Raw genomic sequence first — 15,634 nt, 5'->3', positions numbered from 1 at the left:
CCAATCAGTGCCTGCTCCCAGATAACTTCTCGTGCACGAGCACAGTGTTATCTATATGAAATACGTGAACTAACACCCTCTAGTGGTGAAAAACTGTTAAAATGCAATCTGAAAGAGGTGGGCTTCAAGGTCTAAGAAATTAGCATATGAACCTCCTAGGTTAAGCTTTCAACTAAGAATACCAAGAGAACAAAGAAAAATGGGTGATAAAAGTAAATTGGAAAATTGTTTAAAATTACATGCTCTATCTGAATCATGAAAGTTTATTTTGGCCTAGACTGTCCCTTTAATTAATTTTTGTTCTGGGTAGAGGCCACCACGCTGTCATTCTGCTTAAAGACCTGCACTTGCTAGGGCCGGCCCTGGCGTCTCTGTAATGTTCTTGTTATCATAAGAAAACACATAAAAATAAGGCCCAGTTCAACTCAACTGTCCCTAATTGTCAGCATAATTCTTCATTATATACATAAACAGTTGTTCCAATAGTACAAATGGTTTCTTGCAATATATACAATGCTATAGTGCTCCACATTAGTGGATTTGTATGTTTTGTTTTTATTAAATGTTTTGCATTACCTTAAATTATTTTTCTCCTATTTTTTTTTTCATTTTAAGAACTGTGCGGGCTATATGGGGCGGGTTGGAGGAGGATATGGGGCGGGGTAGGAGGCAGATATGGGGCGGGGTTGGACGCGGGTATAAAGGGGGCCCCATTTTGTCATCCTGCCTTAAGCCCTGCAATGGCTAGGATCAGCCCTGCCATCGGGGAAAAACATGGTCTGGTTACAGGCACTGACTTAACTGAAGTGGCCCTTAATTTGTGCCTGTCCATGCAGTCCCTGAGCCCTACACCTCCAAGTCCGCAGTCAGATCTATATGTGACTAGTCCACTGTGCTGAGTTTACTCTCCCTCAAGGTAGGACCTGCAGCTGAAGTTCCTACCTGGGGTCAGCTCCAGTGGACTCTGGGGGAGCAAGTTGCACACTCATATAGCAATGCATTAGCTGTAGTGCACACAAGGGTTAGTCTCCCAGCACAGGAGGCAGAGAAGGTTAATTAGACAATGATTGTGTAGCGAATTGCAGAACTGGTTTGTAAATGCACTATGGTGGAACAAAACTACAGTTGCAGTCATTCCACTACATTGCACATTGTTTTTTTGCTAAGTGTTATGTGTTAAATGTTTAATTTAATATGACCCTTTCAGCATAGAAGAGTTAATACATTTAGCTACTCTATATGTCCTCAGTTTTCAGTATTATAGCAGTTTTCTTGAGGCTGAACAATCAAAAGCTACTTTACTTAAAGGGATAGCCTAGTCAAAAATAAACTTTCATGATTCAGATAGAACATGCGATTTTAAGCAACTTTCTAATTTACTCCTATTATAATTTTTTTCTTTGTTTTCTTGGCATCTTTATTTGAAAAAGCAAGAATGTAAGCTTAGGAGATGGCCCATTTTTGGTTCAGACCTGGGAAGCACTTGCTGATTGGTGTCTAAATGTAGCCACCAATCAGCAAACGCTACCTAGGATGCTGAACCAAAAATGGGCCGGCTACTAAGCTTACATTCCAGCCTTTTCAAATAAAGATATCAAGAGAACAAAGAAAAATTGATGATAGGAGTATAATTAGAAAGTTGCCTAAAATTGTATGTTCTATCTGAATCATGAAAGTTTAATTTTGACTAGACTAACCGTTCAATATAGACAGAAGTTCAAAACCAAGCTTAACTGAGTTGTTCCTAAGTTAAGGTTTTACTGAGAAACTTGTAATAAATCCAAGGGGTCACCGGGGTAGCGTTACTGCGTACATGAGTATATGCAAGTGTTTACAAGCCCTGGTGATCATTTACTTTGGAGACACCATGAATAAAGGTCACATTACACCCTGACCAAAAAATATTATGGACAAAAAAGGCCTAAAACTTGGGGGGGCGGACAACAGAATTTTGAGTGCCTAGAGCAGCACAAAACCTAAATATTCCACTGGCTCGTCTTATGTGTTCAGCTAGCTCCCTAGCATTGCTGCTCTGGTGCTAACTTTAAATGCATGTTTAATCACTTTGCAGGTATTAACAAGCAAGAAACTGCTATAATAAAATGCATTTTTGTACCTCTATGTCCCTTTAAAAGGGACATTAAACAGCTGAGTACCACTACAGTATTATATACTTGGTGCCACCATCTTGTAACATGTGTATTGTTGCATCATGTGACAGAAGCAGTGCACTCTCACAGATCTGCTTTTTTGACAGCAGTACCTTTCACTTCAGTTTAGCTCACATAATAGAGAGCAGAAGTGTTACATTTTTGCAGTTTTTTGCAAAGTCTAAAGATACATAACAAATATCAGCTACAAGATGGCGGCGCCCAGTATGAAGATGCAGAGCTTCACTAACTAATAAGGGGTTAAAATAAGAATGAAGACAGCTGCAGGCACAGAAGGAAAACGATAGCATGGTGAGTAGTAACCTTGTTAATGTAGTTGTTTTCAGCAGTTTAATATCTCATTAGCTTCCAAATACTCAAAGTATTAAAAGTCTTCTAAGGATATTAACCTTTGTTATGTTGCTTAAAAAAATATTTTAGGCTTACATGCAGATAAAAAAGGGTATAGTGGGTTTTTCAACTGAAATGGGCTTAAAAACCCCACAAAAAACTAAACCACCAATAAGTTTACTCTTAGTTAAATATGTTGTTTTTCTTTAATGATCCATGTGTAAAATGAAGTCAAATTAGAATAAATGCTTGACAAAAAGTCATACAAATACAAGTTTAATTTGGGTCTCTTATGGTCCTTGAATCCAATGATTGTAACCGTATCTTCAGCAATCAATAAATCATGACATGGAAGATTAATGTGTTGCTGGATGCTTACCTAGCCATTTTTGCTAATTATAGAATATTGGGTTTACAAGAGACATATCATTTTATCTTCCAGATGCTACCAACACCAGCTAAATTTCATTACATCTTTAACTTACGAGACTTGAGCCGCATTTGGCAGGGCATCCTTACAGTTACCTCAGACATCTGTCAGGGCACTGATGTTTTGGTAGCGCTCTTCCAACATGAGTGCACGCGAGTGATTGCAGACAGGTTCGTTAACCAAAAGGATAAAGACTGGTTTGAGAGCACGATGCATAAGGTAACCATTTAAAGACTGTCGTAAAATGGTATTACTGTATTTGTAGTTTACTCACAGAAAGAAGATAACATTAAACATAAACTAAACTTACACACTTTTTTGGAAATCACTTTAAAGGGACACTGAACCCAAAAAAAATTTCTTTCGTGATTCAGATAGAGCATGCAATGTTAAGCAACTTTCTAATTTAATCCTATTATCATTTTTTCTTCGTTTTCTTTCTACCTTTATTTGAAAAAGAAGGCATCTAAGCTTTTTGTTTGGCTCAGAACTCTGGACTGCACATTTTTATTGGTGGATGAATTTATCCACCAATCAGCAAGGACAACCCAGGTTGTTCACCAAAAATGGGCAGGCATCTAAACTTACATTCTTGCATTTCAAATAAAGATACCAAGAGAATGAAGAAAAAATGATAATAGGAGTAAATTAGAAAGTTTCTTAAAATTTCATGCTCTATCTGAATCACAAAAGAAAAAAATTTGGGTTCAGTGTCCCTTTAAGTTAGCTAATGTGATCAAAAACATTATGATTTTCTTGTATTTATATAAACCTATATTATTTCTTTTGAAATTATTTTTTTTTGCTGATCTTATGCATCTAAACGAGAACTTTATCAAATGTTTTATACTTATGAAAAACAAAGGTTCCTGCACTAGATAAAATTAATTTTTTTTTAAATTTGATTTGCCTTTGGAGTACCAAGGAGTGGGATTGTGGGAGGTGTCCTTATTAGCCAGTGAGTTATCTACATGAAACATTCAGATTATAATATCAAATATTTAACTATATGTAATAATAAAATAGGATTTACTTCCAGGATCCTGTTCTCTATAGCGAGAACTTACAGTTTCTCGCCATTTTACAAAAATATGGTTTACAGTGTGAGAACAGTTTAAAAGCCCACTATTGTAAACGTGAAAAGTTATGGCCATTTTTTTCTGTAAGATATTAATAACCTGTGCCGTGAATTTTGACTCTAGACCAAAACCTTGTTAGTACAATGAGCAATTTTATAGTAGAATACCTACAGTATATGTAACATCCTATACACATGCATTTTATACCCATAATGCTGCAGCTTAAATTGATAAAACAATAATGTTTTTTTTTTTCTTCTAAAAAAAAAAATACCATTGATTTCACAACCTTTAAATATATTTGTTATTTTCACCACATCCCAACAAGAAATACTGTCATTTCAAAATGGTGTCCATTTAACGTTACCACAGATTTCATCTTGATACTTTTGAGGCATGCTTTCTGAGAAATATCAAGATTTGAATAATGAGAATAGTGCATACATACATATATACAGTCATTGTATAAAGGCATTTCAACAACTGTGTTTCCCATTGTTACAATCATGATTGATGTATTCTTATATTTCTTCTGTTTCTTGTGTGCCGTGTGACATTACATACAAATGGTCAATTAATATAGGTTAAATATTTCAACTTCAGGACCAACCAATTGTGAAGGACAATAAAACAGATATTAATATAAACTTAAAGGGACACTAAACCATAAAGGTCTTCAATTTTTTTTTCATGATTCAGATAGAGCATACAATTTTAAGCAACTTTCTAATTAACTCCTAGTATCAATTTGTCTTTGTTCTCTTGCTATTTTTATTTGAAAAGCAGATATTTAAGCTATGGGGTTGGCCCAATTTTGTTTCAGCACCCTGGATAGAGCTTGCTGATTGGTGGCTACATTTAATCACTAATCAGCAATTGAAACCCAGGTCTGAACCAAAAATGGGCCGGCTCCTAAGCTTTCCTTTCCTGCTTTTCAAATAAAGATAGCAAGAAAAAAACGAAGAAAAAATGATAATAAGAGTAAGTTGCTTAAAATTGCATGCTCTAACTGAATTATGAAAGAAAAAAATTGGGTTTAGTGTCCCTTTAATGAATCTAGACCATTGTATATAAATTTTATCTAACAAGGCATCAGTGTGTTATGTCTATGCAAAAAAAGCAATGTTCTTTTGAAAAAAATCTTGGAAAAGTGTGAAAATAAAACCTAAGAGGCAAGTTGTGTCTTTTATGAAGCCCTATATAAGCAGCAACAATAACCAGAGCTTTCCACCTTGGTTCACATTTTCAGCATTAATGTTATTATCGCTCAAGCACAATGCTTTAACATGGACTTGGAATATAAGTACTAGTTTCTGCCTTTTGCATGTCCATGAAAGTATAGGAAGTGGTATTTAACTTCTGCTAGAGTAAGTGAACTTGCAATATTTTTTATCAAGCGACTATGAGTTCTAGCAGTAAAATTATTACAGCTTTCTATAACAATAGAGCTCCTCTATATGAATGCCACTGATCTTTCATATTTCTCCTGTATAAATGTAGAGAGAGACATAGAGAGGTGTGTGCTTAGGTAAAATGGGCAACTTGCTTACTAAATGCCACCATTTTGTTTGTGGCAGATTACTGTGGAGGATCACGGCCAAGAGCTGCTGCAAAATGCTCAAAAAGAATCTTACTTTGTGGATTTCCTGCGTGATGCCCCAGAAGCTACCGGCGATGAACCTGAAGATGCTGATTTGGAGGCTCCAAAAATATATGAACCCATCCCTTCATTTGAGTACCTTTCAGAAAGACTTGATGCATTTATGCAACTGTACAATGAAGCAGTTAGGGGTACAAGGATGGATTTAGTTTTTTTCAAGGTAAATAAATGCTTTTTTATATGTAAAGTGGAGAAGTGTTGATTTCGTTTCAATTATATGCTTCTGTACAAATTCAGTGTTGAGGGTTGAAAATAAATGTTCCTCAATGCTCAATGACACCCCCACTGCAATAAAGGGAAACTTAGGCCTCCCCTTACTGCAAAGATAAGTGCTGATTTATCAAGAAAACAGTTGTTTGCTGGTTTTTTTTTTAAAACAATCAGTTTCTTTTTATGTTTACTTTGATTTAACATATTTTTACTAAGGTATCACTGTTTAATTTCCTTTTAAATAATCTTTCAAATCAAAAATCCCCATTTCAGATACATTAAAGGTAAACTTCCCAAAAACGATCTCTAATATTCTCCTCTTTTTGATTAATCACATTTTCACAGAGGCTCAGTTACAGCAGTTCACATAACATCCAGGCCACATGCTGACCGGAAATTATGTGTTAAAATTAGAAATTAGTTTTCAGATTATAAGAAATCTAATGCTGTCTTCATAATTATTGTAACATGATAAAAAATAAACTGTCAATAATTATGATTTACATATTTCATTACCATCATTTCCCAGATTGATTATTCTTTACTATTCATTATTTTCTATGTTCCTGTTTTAATACTCGTAGAATAAGCATATTGTCAAGACAAACAAAATATGCAGATATTATTTTATAAAATGACTCTGCACCATGACCTAGAGAGTATACATCTGGGTAAATCTATGTCTATAAAAAGCTTTGATTGACTTTGGTATGCTTTGCAATAACACTGCTTGCAGCATCTATTAAATAATGCATTACTTAGAATACTACAGAAAATCCAACTGTACATCAATAGTTCCCTTACAAACGATATATATTTTTATTATTTGCTATTTGAAGGAGAAATAAATAGTATTTAAATCATGATACCATTTTATGTTGTTGCATGAGGCAGGATTTTGATATGTTTTAAGTTTGGGGCTAATATTCTAAAGAGGTAGGACTTTACTGTGAACGTTTTTGTCCTAACCTCTTGGTAGATAAACTGTCAATTAATTACAGGTGGTCTTCAATGAGATGCCCTCCAACTAGAATCGTGGTTTAAAGCTCAGGCACTTTCATGGATGATCAAGCTTTGTTTTTGGCTCCCTGAATTTGTCTTGTAAAATAGCACTGCTTTAGGCCTAGCGATGAGACGCTTTGAACTGAAAGAAAAAGCAAACAGATCAAGTAATACTGAAAGTATTTAACTGTGTGGTCTATTGTGGCTGTCCTAAAAAAAAAGTAAAGTCTTTATAATGATGATTGTTTGACAAGTGAATTTTAGCTAAAGGGATAAATATTGTTACAATGCTATAAATTTAAACTTTTTCAGATTATTCATTCACACTAACCAAACTTAGTACGCATTACCTTTAGATTGAATAGTTGTATAGACCTCCATATTGAAAGATGAGTCTAGAAGGGATATATTTTTGGTGGCCAACAAGTTACTAAGCTAGCAGCATGACTAAATGGATACAGCTAAGCCACAAACCATGAGCCTTCCTGGAGGAGAGCTCCCAGCAAGCAAATTCGACCTTAGCTTAAACCTACACTTACTTTAACTATCACGCCTCCTATGTATTGAATAAAGCCAGCCAAGCCTAAATGTATAAACAGACAAAGATAAAAGAGGGCAGAATAGGAAGGAAAGAGAGGTAGCAACAAATTACTAGACTCTTTTTTAAGGCACAGGGGTAGATTTAACAAGCAGCGGATGCTGCTATCTACCCCTGTACTTTCCGGCTCACCGGAAATGTAAGTTAAGAAGCAGCGGTCATAAGACTGCTGCTCCTTAACTCGTCCGCCACCTCTGAGGTAAATCAGCCCGATCGGGTTGATTGAGACCCCCTGCTAGCGCTCTAGAAATGCTTGTGCAATGATAAATGCAGACAGCGTATGTAGTCGGCATTTATCGATGTCCGTCCGCACATTGATAAATCTACCCCTTAAGCTCAACCCAGCAAAGTCTGAAAAGCCAATGAAAGAATGGAGTAAGTGCTGTTTGTGGCTGTGAAACATGTAAGATCTGACTACCATCCTCAATGAGATTTAATGGAACTCTGAATAAAGGATGCTATTGATTTTATTTGAGTGCGGCAATTTTTTTTCTTTACAACTAAACTTCTTGTCCATTTATTCATCATATACCATCTTGAATAATGAAACTCCATTGCTGCTGCTCTCCCAAGCTACCATCTGTTGAAATTACCATGGATAAAATTACCTCTGTCACATGCATCTTCCGAACATAAAAAACTTGGTAGGCTGCAACTATCTATTGGTCTACCAAGACTTTCCCACCATCTTTTCACTCTGCCTAAAACATACTTATATACTGCTCACTCATTATTTTTTCATGGTCCCACTACTGGGCTATTCTTAGACCGCACTTACTCTATGGAATTCCCTTTTCTTGTCTTGTTAGACTGTACTTATGCTAACTAAGTTTCAACCATTGACTAAAACATACACTTTCAGGGATGCAAACAACCTACACTAACACATTTCACAGATGTTTCTCTTAGGTCCTTTACCTTTTATCTCAGCTGTTCTCCATAAACGTCCACATGTGGCATACGTCAGATATTATTTTACAGGCAGGTCTATTTAACCCTGAGTTGCCTTTATTTACATATTATTCAGATATTCACCTATTACCATAGACCTCCATGGTATAAAAAAATGATAATAGTTATCTTCTCTTGGGATTTGAATGCTTCACAGAATGATTGCTACAAACTGGTATACATCAAATATAGCATTCGATTTAAGAAAACATTCATTGAATTTTGATTTTTATAGACTGTAATGTAGACATATAGAGGATATTTAATTGAACATATGTTGTTTCTTTTTATTATTTATCTGTACAGGATGCAATGATCCACCTGGTTAAAATCTCCCGCATCATCAGGACCCCACAAGGAAATGCTTTGCTGGTTGGTGTTGGAGGATCTGGGAAACAGAGCTTAACAAGATTGGCATCATATATTGCTGGGTATCAGAGTTTTCAGATTACCCTGACAAGGTAAATGCAATCTTAACATGGTGTTTTAGTATAAATCATCCTTTAAGTCTGTAAAATAACGATGCTATTGTATAGACTTTTTAAGCAGATTTATGGTGTCATTAATAAGAATCTATTGCATGAAACAGCATAAAACATGGGTAGTTCATTCATGGCACATACGTTAAAAGGATATGAAACCCCAACGTGTTCTTTTGTGATAAAGGCAAAGCATACAATCTTAAAACGTTTCCAATTTACTTCTTTTATAAAATGTACTTTGTTCCCATCATATTCTTTGTTGAAGAGATACCTAGGTAGGTGTCTGGAGCACTACATGACAGGAAATAGTGCTGCCATCTAGTGCTCTTGCAAATGGATAACATTCTTGCAAAACTGCTGCCATATAATGCTCCAGACACGTGCACACTCCTGAGCTTAGCTCCTTGCTTTTCAACAAAAGATACCAAGAGAACGAAGAAAAATTTAAAGTAGAAGTAAATTAGAAAGTTGTTTTAAATCTCATGATCTATTTGAATCATGAAAGAAAAAATTGGGGTTTCATGTTCCTTTAACTGATGTTCATAGTGTTTAAATGCTTATAAGTGCAGCTCATGAACTATACATACTGTAAATTATGGGCCAGATTAAAAGTGGAGCACTATTTAGTACTTTAGTTCATGCACAAGCACTGCCAGAAGTAAATATTACAAGTTGAAAGTAAAATGTTTGTGTGTAAGTAAAAGCCATAGTGCGCTTACTTCAAGACTTCGGATATCGTGACCACGCTAACTTCTTTTCCTCTTAGACTTCAACGGAGAGGGCAAACTGCAAAGAATTTAACACTTATCGCTTGTGCACTAACCCCACAGGAGTTAAACCTACAGCACTAACCCAAAGGTAGTTCTGAATATTTTACATTCCAATGTTCTTCACATTTATTTTTAAATAGATATTTCTAATGTAATTTTTGTAAAATATATATTATATATATATATATATATATATATATATCAAAAATGATGCACTCTCAGGTCTTTATGTCAACACAAACTTCAATTTAATGAAACGTTTTCGGGGACAACCTCCCCTTCATCATCATGCTGATGATGGGGAGGCTGTCCCCGAAAACGTTTCATTAAATTGAAGTTTGTGTTGACATAAAGACCTGAGAGTGCATCATTTTTGCTATCTATTATTGTCATTTTTGCACCCAGGCAGATGTCCCATTGGAGGGTGATTCTGTTTAATTGACTGTGATTATATATATATATATATATATATATGAATATTTATTTAAAATTAAATAGAATATTTTCCCTAAGTGAAGAACATTGGAATGTAAAATATTTTCTATACATACACAGTTAAAACACATTATTAAATATTGCAATTGAATATAAAGGATTTTTATGGATTTCAGGTATTTGAGTGGAATGGGCTCCAAAGTATAAATATACATGTATACACTTATATACATATGTTTTTATGTATACATACATACATACATACATACACATATTTACACATGTGTGTGTATATATATATATATATATATCTATATATATATATATATATATATATATATATATGTGTTTGTGGTAGAAAGGGGGGTCACCAGCGCTAAAACTAAAGTAAGAGAAATACCTGGTACGTTATAGATTGTGTAAATAAAATATTTCAGTAATAAAAGATGTGGTGATTTTGTTATAGTAAGACTGCACTCACTAGGTTAGTCAATAATGCAACTTAAACTTATATGTAAAAATAAGTATAGGAACTTAAGCGTGCAGCCTAAAGTATGAGACAGTGTACCTGTGTCACTGAATGGAGTATGGGATGAAAGAGAAAATTCTCAAAAGTAAATGGGCGCACTGCTAAACAATTATAAATAATGTAATAGTAATAAACAAAGTTCAAAAAACCAATTGGTTGGTACAGTTTAGTTCTTTCCCAGTAAAGTTCTGGTATAGGGTAAGTGATAGCGCTTACCAGAGCCAACCTCAATCCTATGAGGTAAGTGATCAGCAATGGGGTAAAGATGATCCCTTTGGAACTGTGTGCTCTCGTAGAAATCTTTAGGTATCTGTTGCTTCTTGTTAATGGAGATCCTGGACTCTCTTGTGTTTGCAAGAATGATTCTTTGGTTCTCTTTATGGTAATAGCTGGAGTACTGGAGGTTGTTCCTGGAACTTGTTGATGGAATGGAAATCTTGGACTCTCAATGGATTCCTTCTTCTTTCAGAAGCCTGGATGTCCAATTTTCTCATAGAAGGATAGAAAAAGAGAAAAACAACATAGAGTAGTACTGCAAAATGATATAAGCAGAAACTAAATGTATGTCCTGGTGTGGAGTAAGTATATTGCGCTTACCAGAGCAAACCTCAATCCTATGAGGTAAGTGATCAGCAAGGTGTTAGAGATGGTGTTTAAGATGTTTCAAGCAAAACCTGGTCTCTTTTCATCTGGGGGAATGGTAATCCTGGACTCTCTAATTGGAGTAGGAACGGTCCTTTGGTCCACTCGTTGTAGATATTGTACAAGAGTGTCTTGGGTATCTTATATCAGAATGAAATCCTGGGCTCTCTATGTATTTATTCTCTCTTTTGGGATGTCGCTTGTCCTCATGAGAGATAAGTTATAGAAAACAAAAGGGCAGAGACATAGACATAGTGTGATACCGTAAAATAAAAATAACTGTTTATTACAGATAGAAAATAAATACTAAAAAGGTATTGACATTAAAAACCTTTTTGACTTGATATTAGGTTTAAAAAGCAATGGCATTCAAATACCCTGGAAAACACTCTATGTTCCGGGATAGGCTGCAAATAAATGTGTTTTAGAACAGCAAAAAATAGTTGTTCAGCTGAAATGTCATGCTGCTAAAACAAAAGGTGACAGAAATAAGCAGCCGTTGGTAAATCTGTGCGATTCAACAATGGCAGATACCAGATATTCCTGATACAATACCGGTGGTAAGTGAAAGGAATGTGGAATAAATAATTGAGGATGCCGATTCTAGCAGGACCTGTCAGCCCACTGTGTAGTAAGTAATCCTTACGCGTTTCGAAGTAATAACGATACTTCTTCTTCAGAGAAGAAGTATCGTTATTACTTCGAAACGCGTAAGGATTACTTACTACACAGTGGGCTGACAGGTCCTGCTAGAATCGGCATCCTCAATTATTTATTCCACATTCCTTTCACTTACCACCGGTATTGTATCAGGAATATCTGGTATCTGCCATTGTTGAATCGCACAGATTTACCAACGGCTGCTTATTTCTGTCACCTTTTGTTTTAGCAGCATGACATTTCAGCTGAACAACTATTTTTTGCTGTTCTAAAACACATTTATTTGCAGCCTATCCCGGAACATAGAGTGTTTTCCAGGGTATTTGAATGCCATTGCTTTTTAAACCTAATATCAAGTCATAAAGGTTTTTAATGTCAATACCTTTTTAGTATTTATTTTCTATCTGTAATAAACAGTTATTTTTATTTTACGGTATCACACTATGTCTATGTCTCTGCCCTTTTGTTTTCTATAACTTATCTCTCATGAGGACAAGCGACATCCCAAAAGAGAGAATAAATACAAAGGCCTAGATTTGGAGTTCGGCGGTAAAAGGGCTGTTAACGCTCCGCGGGTTTTTTTCTGGCCGCACCATAAATTTAACTCTGGTATCGAGAGTTCAAACAAATGCTGCGTTAGGCTCCAAAAAAGGAGCGTAGAGCATATTTACCGCAAATGCAACTCTCGATACCAGAGTTGCTTACGGACGCGGCCGGCATCAAAAACGTGCTCGTGCACGATTCTCCCATAGGAAACAATGGGGCAGTTTGAGCTGAAAAAAAACCTAACACCTGCAAAAAAGCAGCGTTCAGCTCTTAACGCAGCCCCATTGTTTCCTATGGGGAAACACTTCCTACGTCTGCACCTAACACTCTAACATGTACCCCGAGTCTAAACACCCCTAACCTTACACTTATTAACCCCTAATCTGCCGCCCCCCGCTATCGCTGACCCCCTGCATTACACTTTTAACCCCTAATCTGCCGCTCCGTAAACCGCCGCCACCTACGTTATCCCTATGTACCCCTAATCTGCTGCCCTAACATCGCCGACCCCTATGTTATATTTATTAACCCCTAATCTGCCCCCCACAACGTCGCCGACACCCTGCCTACACTTATTAACCCCTAATCTGCCGAGCGGACCTGAGCGCTACTATAATAAAGTTATTAACCCCTAATCCGCCTCACTAACCCTATCATAAATAGTATTAACCCCTAATCTGCCCTCCCTAACATCGCCGACACCTACCTTCAATTATTAACCCCTAATCTGCCGACCGGAGCTCACCGCTATTCTAATAAATGTATTAACCCCTAAAGCTAAGTCTAACCCTAACACTAACACCCCCCTAAGTTAAATATAATTTTTATCTAACGAAATAAATTAACTCTTATTAAATAAATAATTCCTATTTAAAGCTAAATACTTACCTGTAAAATACATCCTAATATAGCTACAATATAAATTATAATTATATTATAGATATTTTAGGATTAATATTTATTTTACAGGCAACTTTGTAATTATTTTAACCAGGTACAATAGCTATTAAATAGTTAAGAACTATTTAATAGTTACCTAGTTAAAATATAACAAATTTACCTGTAAAATAAATCCTAACCTAAGATATAATTAAACCTAACACTACCCTATCAATAAAATAATTAAATAAACTACCTACAATTACCTACAATTAACCTAACACTACACTATCAATAAATTAATTAAACACAATTGCTACAAATAAATACAATTAAATAAACTATCTAAAGTACAAAAAATAAAAAAGAACTAAGTTACAGAAAATAATAAAATATTTACAAACATAAGAAAAATATTACAACAATTTTAAACTAATTACACCTACTCTAAGCCCCCTAATAAAATAACAAAGCCCCCCAAAATAAAAAATTCCCTACCCTATTCTAAAATACAAATATTACAAGCTCTTTTACCTTACCCGCCCTGAACTGGGCCCTTTGCGGGGCATGCCCAAGAATTTCAGCTCTTTTGCCTGTAAAAAAAAACATACAATACCCCCCCCCCAACATTACAACCCACCACCCACATACCCCTAATCTAACCCAAACCCCCCTTAAATAAACCTAACACTAATCCCCTGAAGATCTTCCTACCTTGTCTTCACCATACCAGGTTCACCGATCCGTCCTGGCTCCAAGATCTTCATCCAACCCAAGCGGGGGTTGGCGATCCATAATCCGGTGCTCAAAGTCTTCCTCCTATCCGGCAAGAAGAGGACATCCGGACCGGCAAACATCTTCTCCAAGCGGCATCTTCTATCTTCTTCCATCCGATGACGACCGGCTCCATCTTGAAGACCTCCAGCGCGGATCCATCCTCTTCTTCCGACGACTAGACGACGAATGACGGTTCCTTTAAGGGACGTCATCCAAGATGGCGTCCCTCGAATTCCGATTGGCTGATAGGATTCTATCAGCCAATCGGAATTAAGGTAGGAATTTTCTGATTGGCTGATGGAATCAGCCAATCAGAATATAGTTCAATCCGATTGGCTGATCCAATCAGCCAATCAGATTGAGCTCGCATTCTATTGGCTGATCGGAACAGCCAATAGAATGCGAGCTCAATCTGATTGGCTGATTGGATCAACCAATCGGATTGAACTATATTCTGATTGGCTGATTCCATCAGCCAATCAGAAAATTCCTACCTTAATTCCGATTGGCTGATAGAATCCTATCAGCCAATCGGAATTCGAGGGACGCCATCTTGGATGACGTCCCTTAAAGGAACCGTCATTCGTCGTCTAGTCGTCGGAAGAAGAGGATGGATCCGCGCTGGAGGTCTTCAAGATGGAGCCGGTCGTCATCGGATGGAAGAAGATAGAAGATGCCGCTTGGAGAAGATGTTTGCCGGTCCGGATGTCCTCTTCTTGCCGGATAGGAGGAAGACTTTGGAGCACCGGATTATGGATCGCCAACCCCCGCTTGGGTTGGATGAAGATCTTGGAGCCAGGACGGATCGGTGAACCTGGTATGGTGAAGACAAGGTAGGAAGATCTTCAGGGGATTAGTGTTAGGTTTATTTAAGGGGGGTTTGGGTTAGATTAGGGGTATGTGGGTGGTGGGTTGTAATGTTGGGGGGGGGGTATTGTATGTTTTTTTTTACAGGCAAAAGAGCTGAAATTCTTGGGGCATGCCCGCAAAGGGCCCTGTTCAGGGCTGGTAAGGTAAAAGAGCTTGTAATATTTGTATTTTAGAATAGGGTAGGGAATTTTTTATTTTGGGGGGCTTTGTTATTTTATTAGGGGGCTTAGAGTAGGTGTAATTAGTTTAAAATTGTTGTAATATTTTTCTTATGTTTGTAAATATTTTATTATTTTCTGTAACTTAGTTCTTTTTTATTTTTTGTACTTTAGATAGTTTATTTAATTGTATTTATTTGTAGCAATTGTGTTTAATTAATTTATTGATAGTGTAGTGTTAGGTTAATTGTAGGTAATTGTAGGTAGTTTATTTAATTATTTTATTGATAGGGTAGTGTTAGGTTTAATTATATCTTAGGTTAGGATTTATTTTACAGGTAAATTTGTTATTATTTTAACTAGGTAACTATTAAATAGTTCTTAACTATTTAATAGCTATTGTACCTGGTTAAAATAATTACAAAGTTGCCTGTAAAATAAATATTAATCCTAAA

The 15,634-nt window shown here is 36.1% G+C and overlaps 1 protein-coding gene across 1 annotated transcript in view; it reads left to right on the top strand.

Annotated features, from left to right (window-relative positions):
- The window catches only part of LOC128661578 (dynein axonemal heavy chain 5-like), a 671,317-nt gene that overhangs the window by 394,946 nt on the left and 260,737 nt on the right, over positions 1-15,634 (top strand). Inside the window, 3 exon segments of the mRNA XM_053715820.1 lie at positions 2,944-3,150; positions 5,588-5,830; positions 8,738-8,892. Of these exon segments, the coding sequence (XP_053571795.1) occupies positions 2,944-3,150; positions 5,588-5,830; positions 8,738-8,892 (605 nt within the window).

The sequence above is a fragment of the Bombina bombina genome, chromosome 5 (assembly GCF_027579735.1).
Source record: "Bombina bombina isolate aBomBom1 chromosome 5, aBomBom1.pri, whole genome shotgun sequence".
NCBI lineage: Eukaryota > Metazoa > Chordata > Amphibia > Anura > Bombinatoridae > Bombina > Bombina bombina.
The sequence above is the reverse complement of the archived record's forward strand: the minus strand, read 5'-3'. Positions and strand labels throughout refer to the sequence as shown.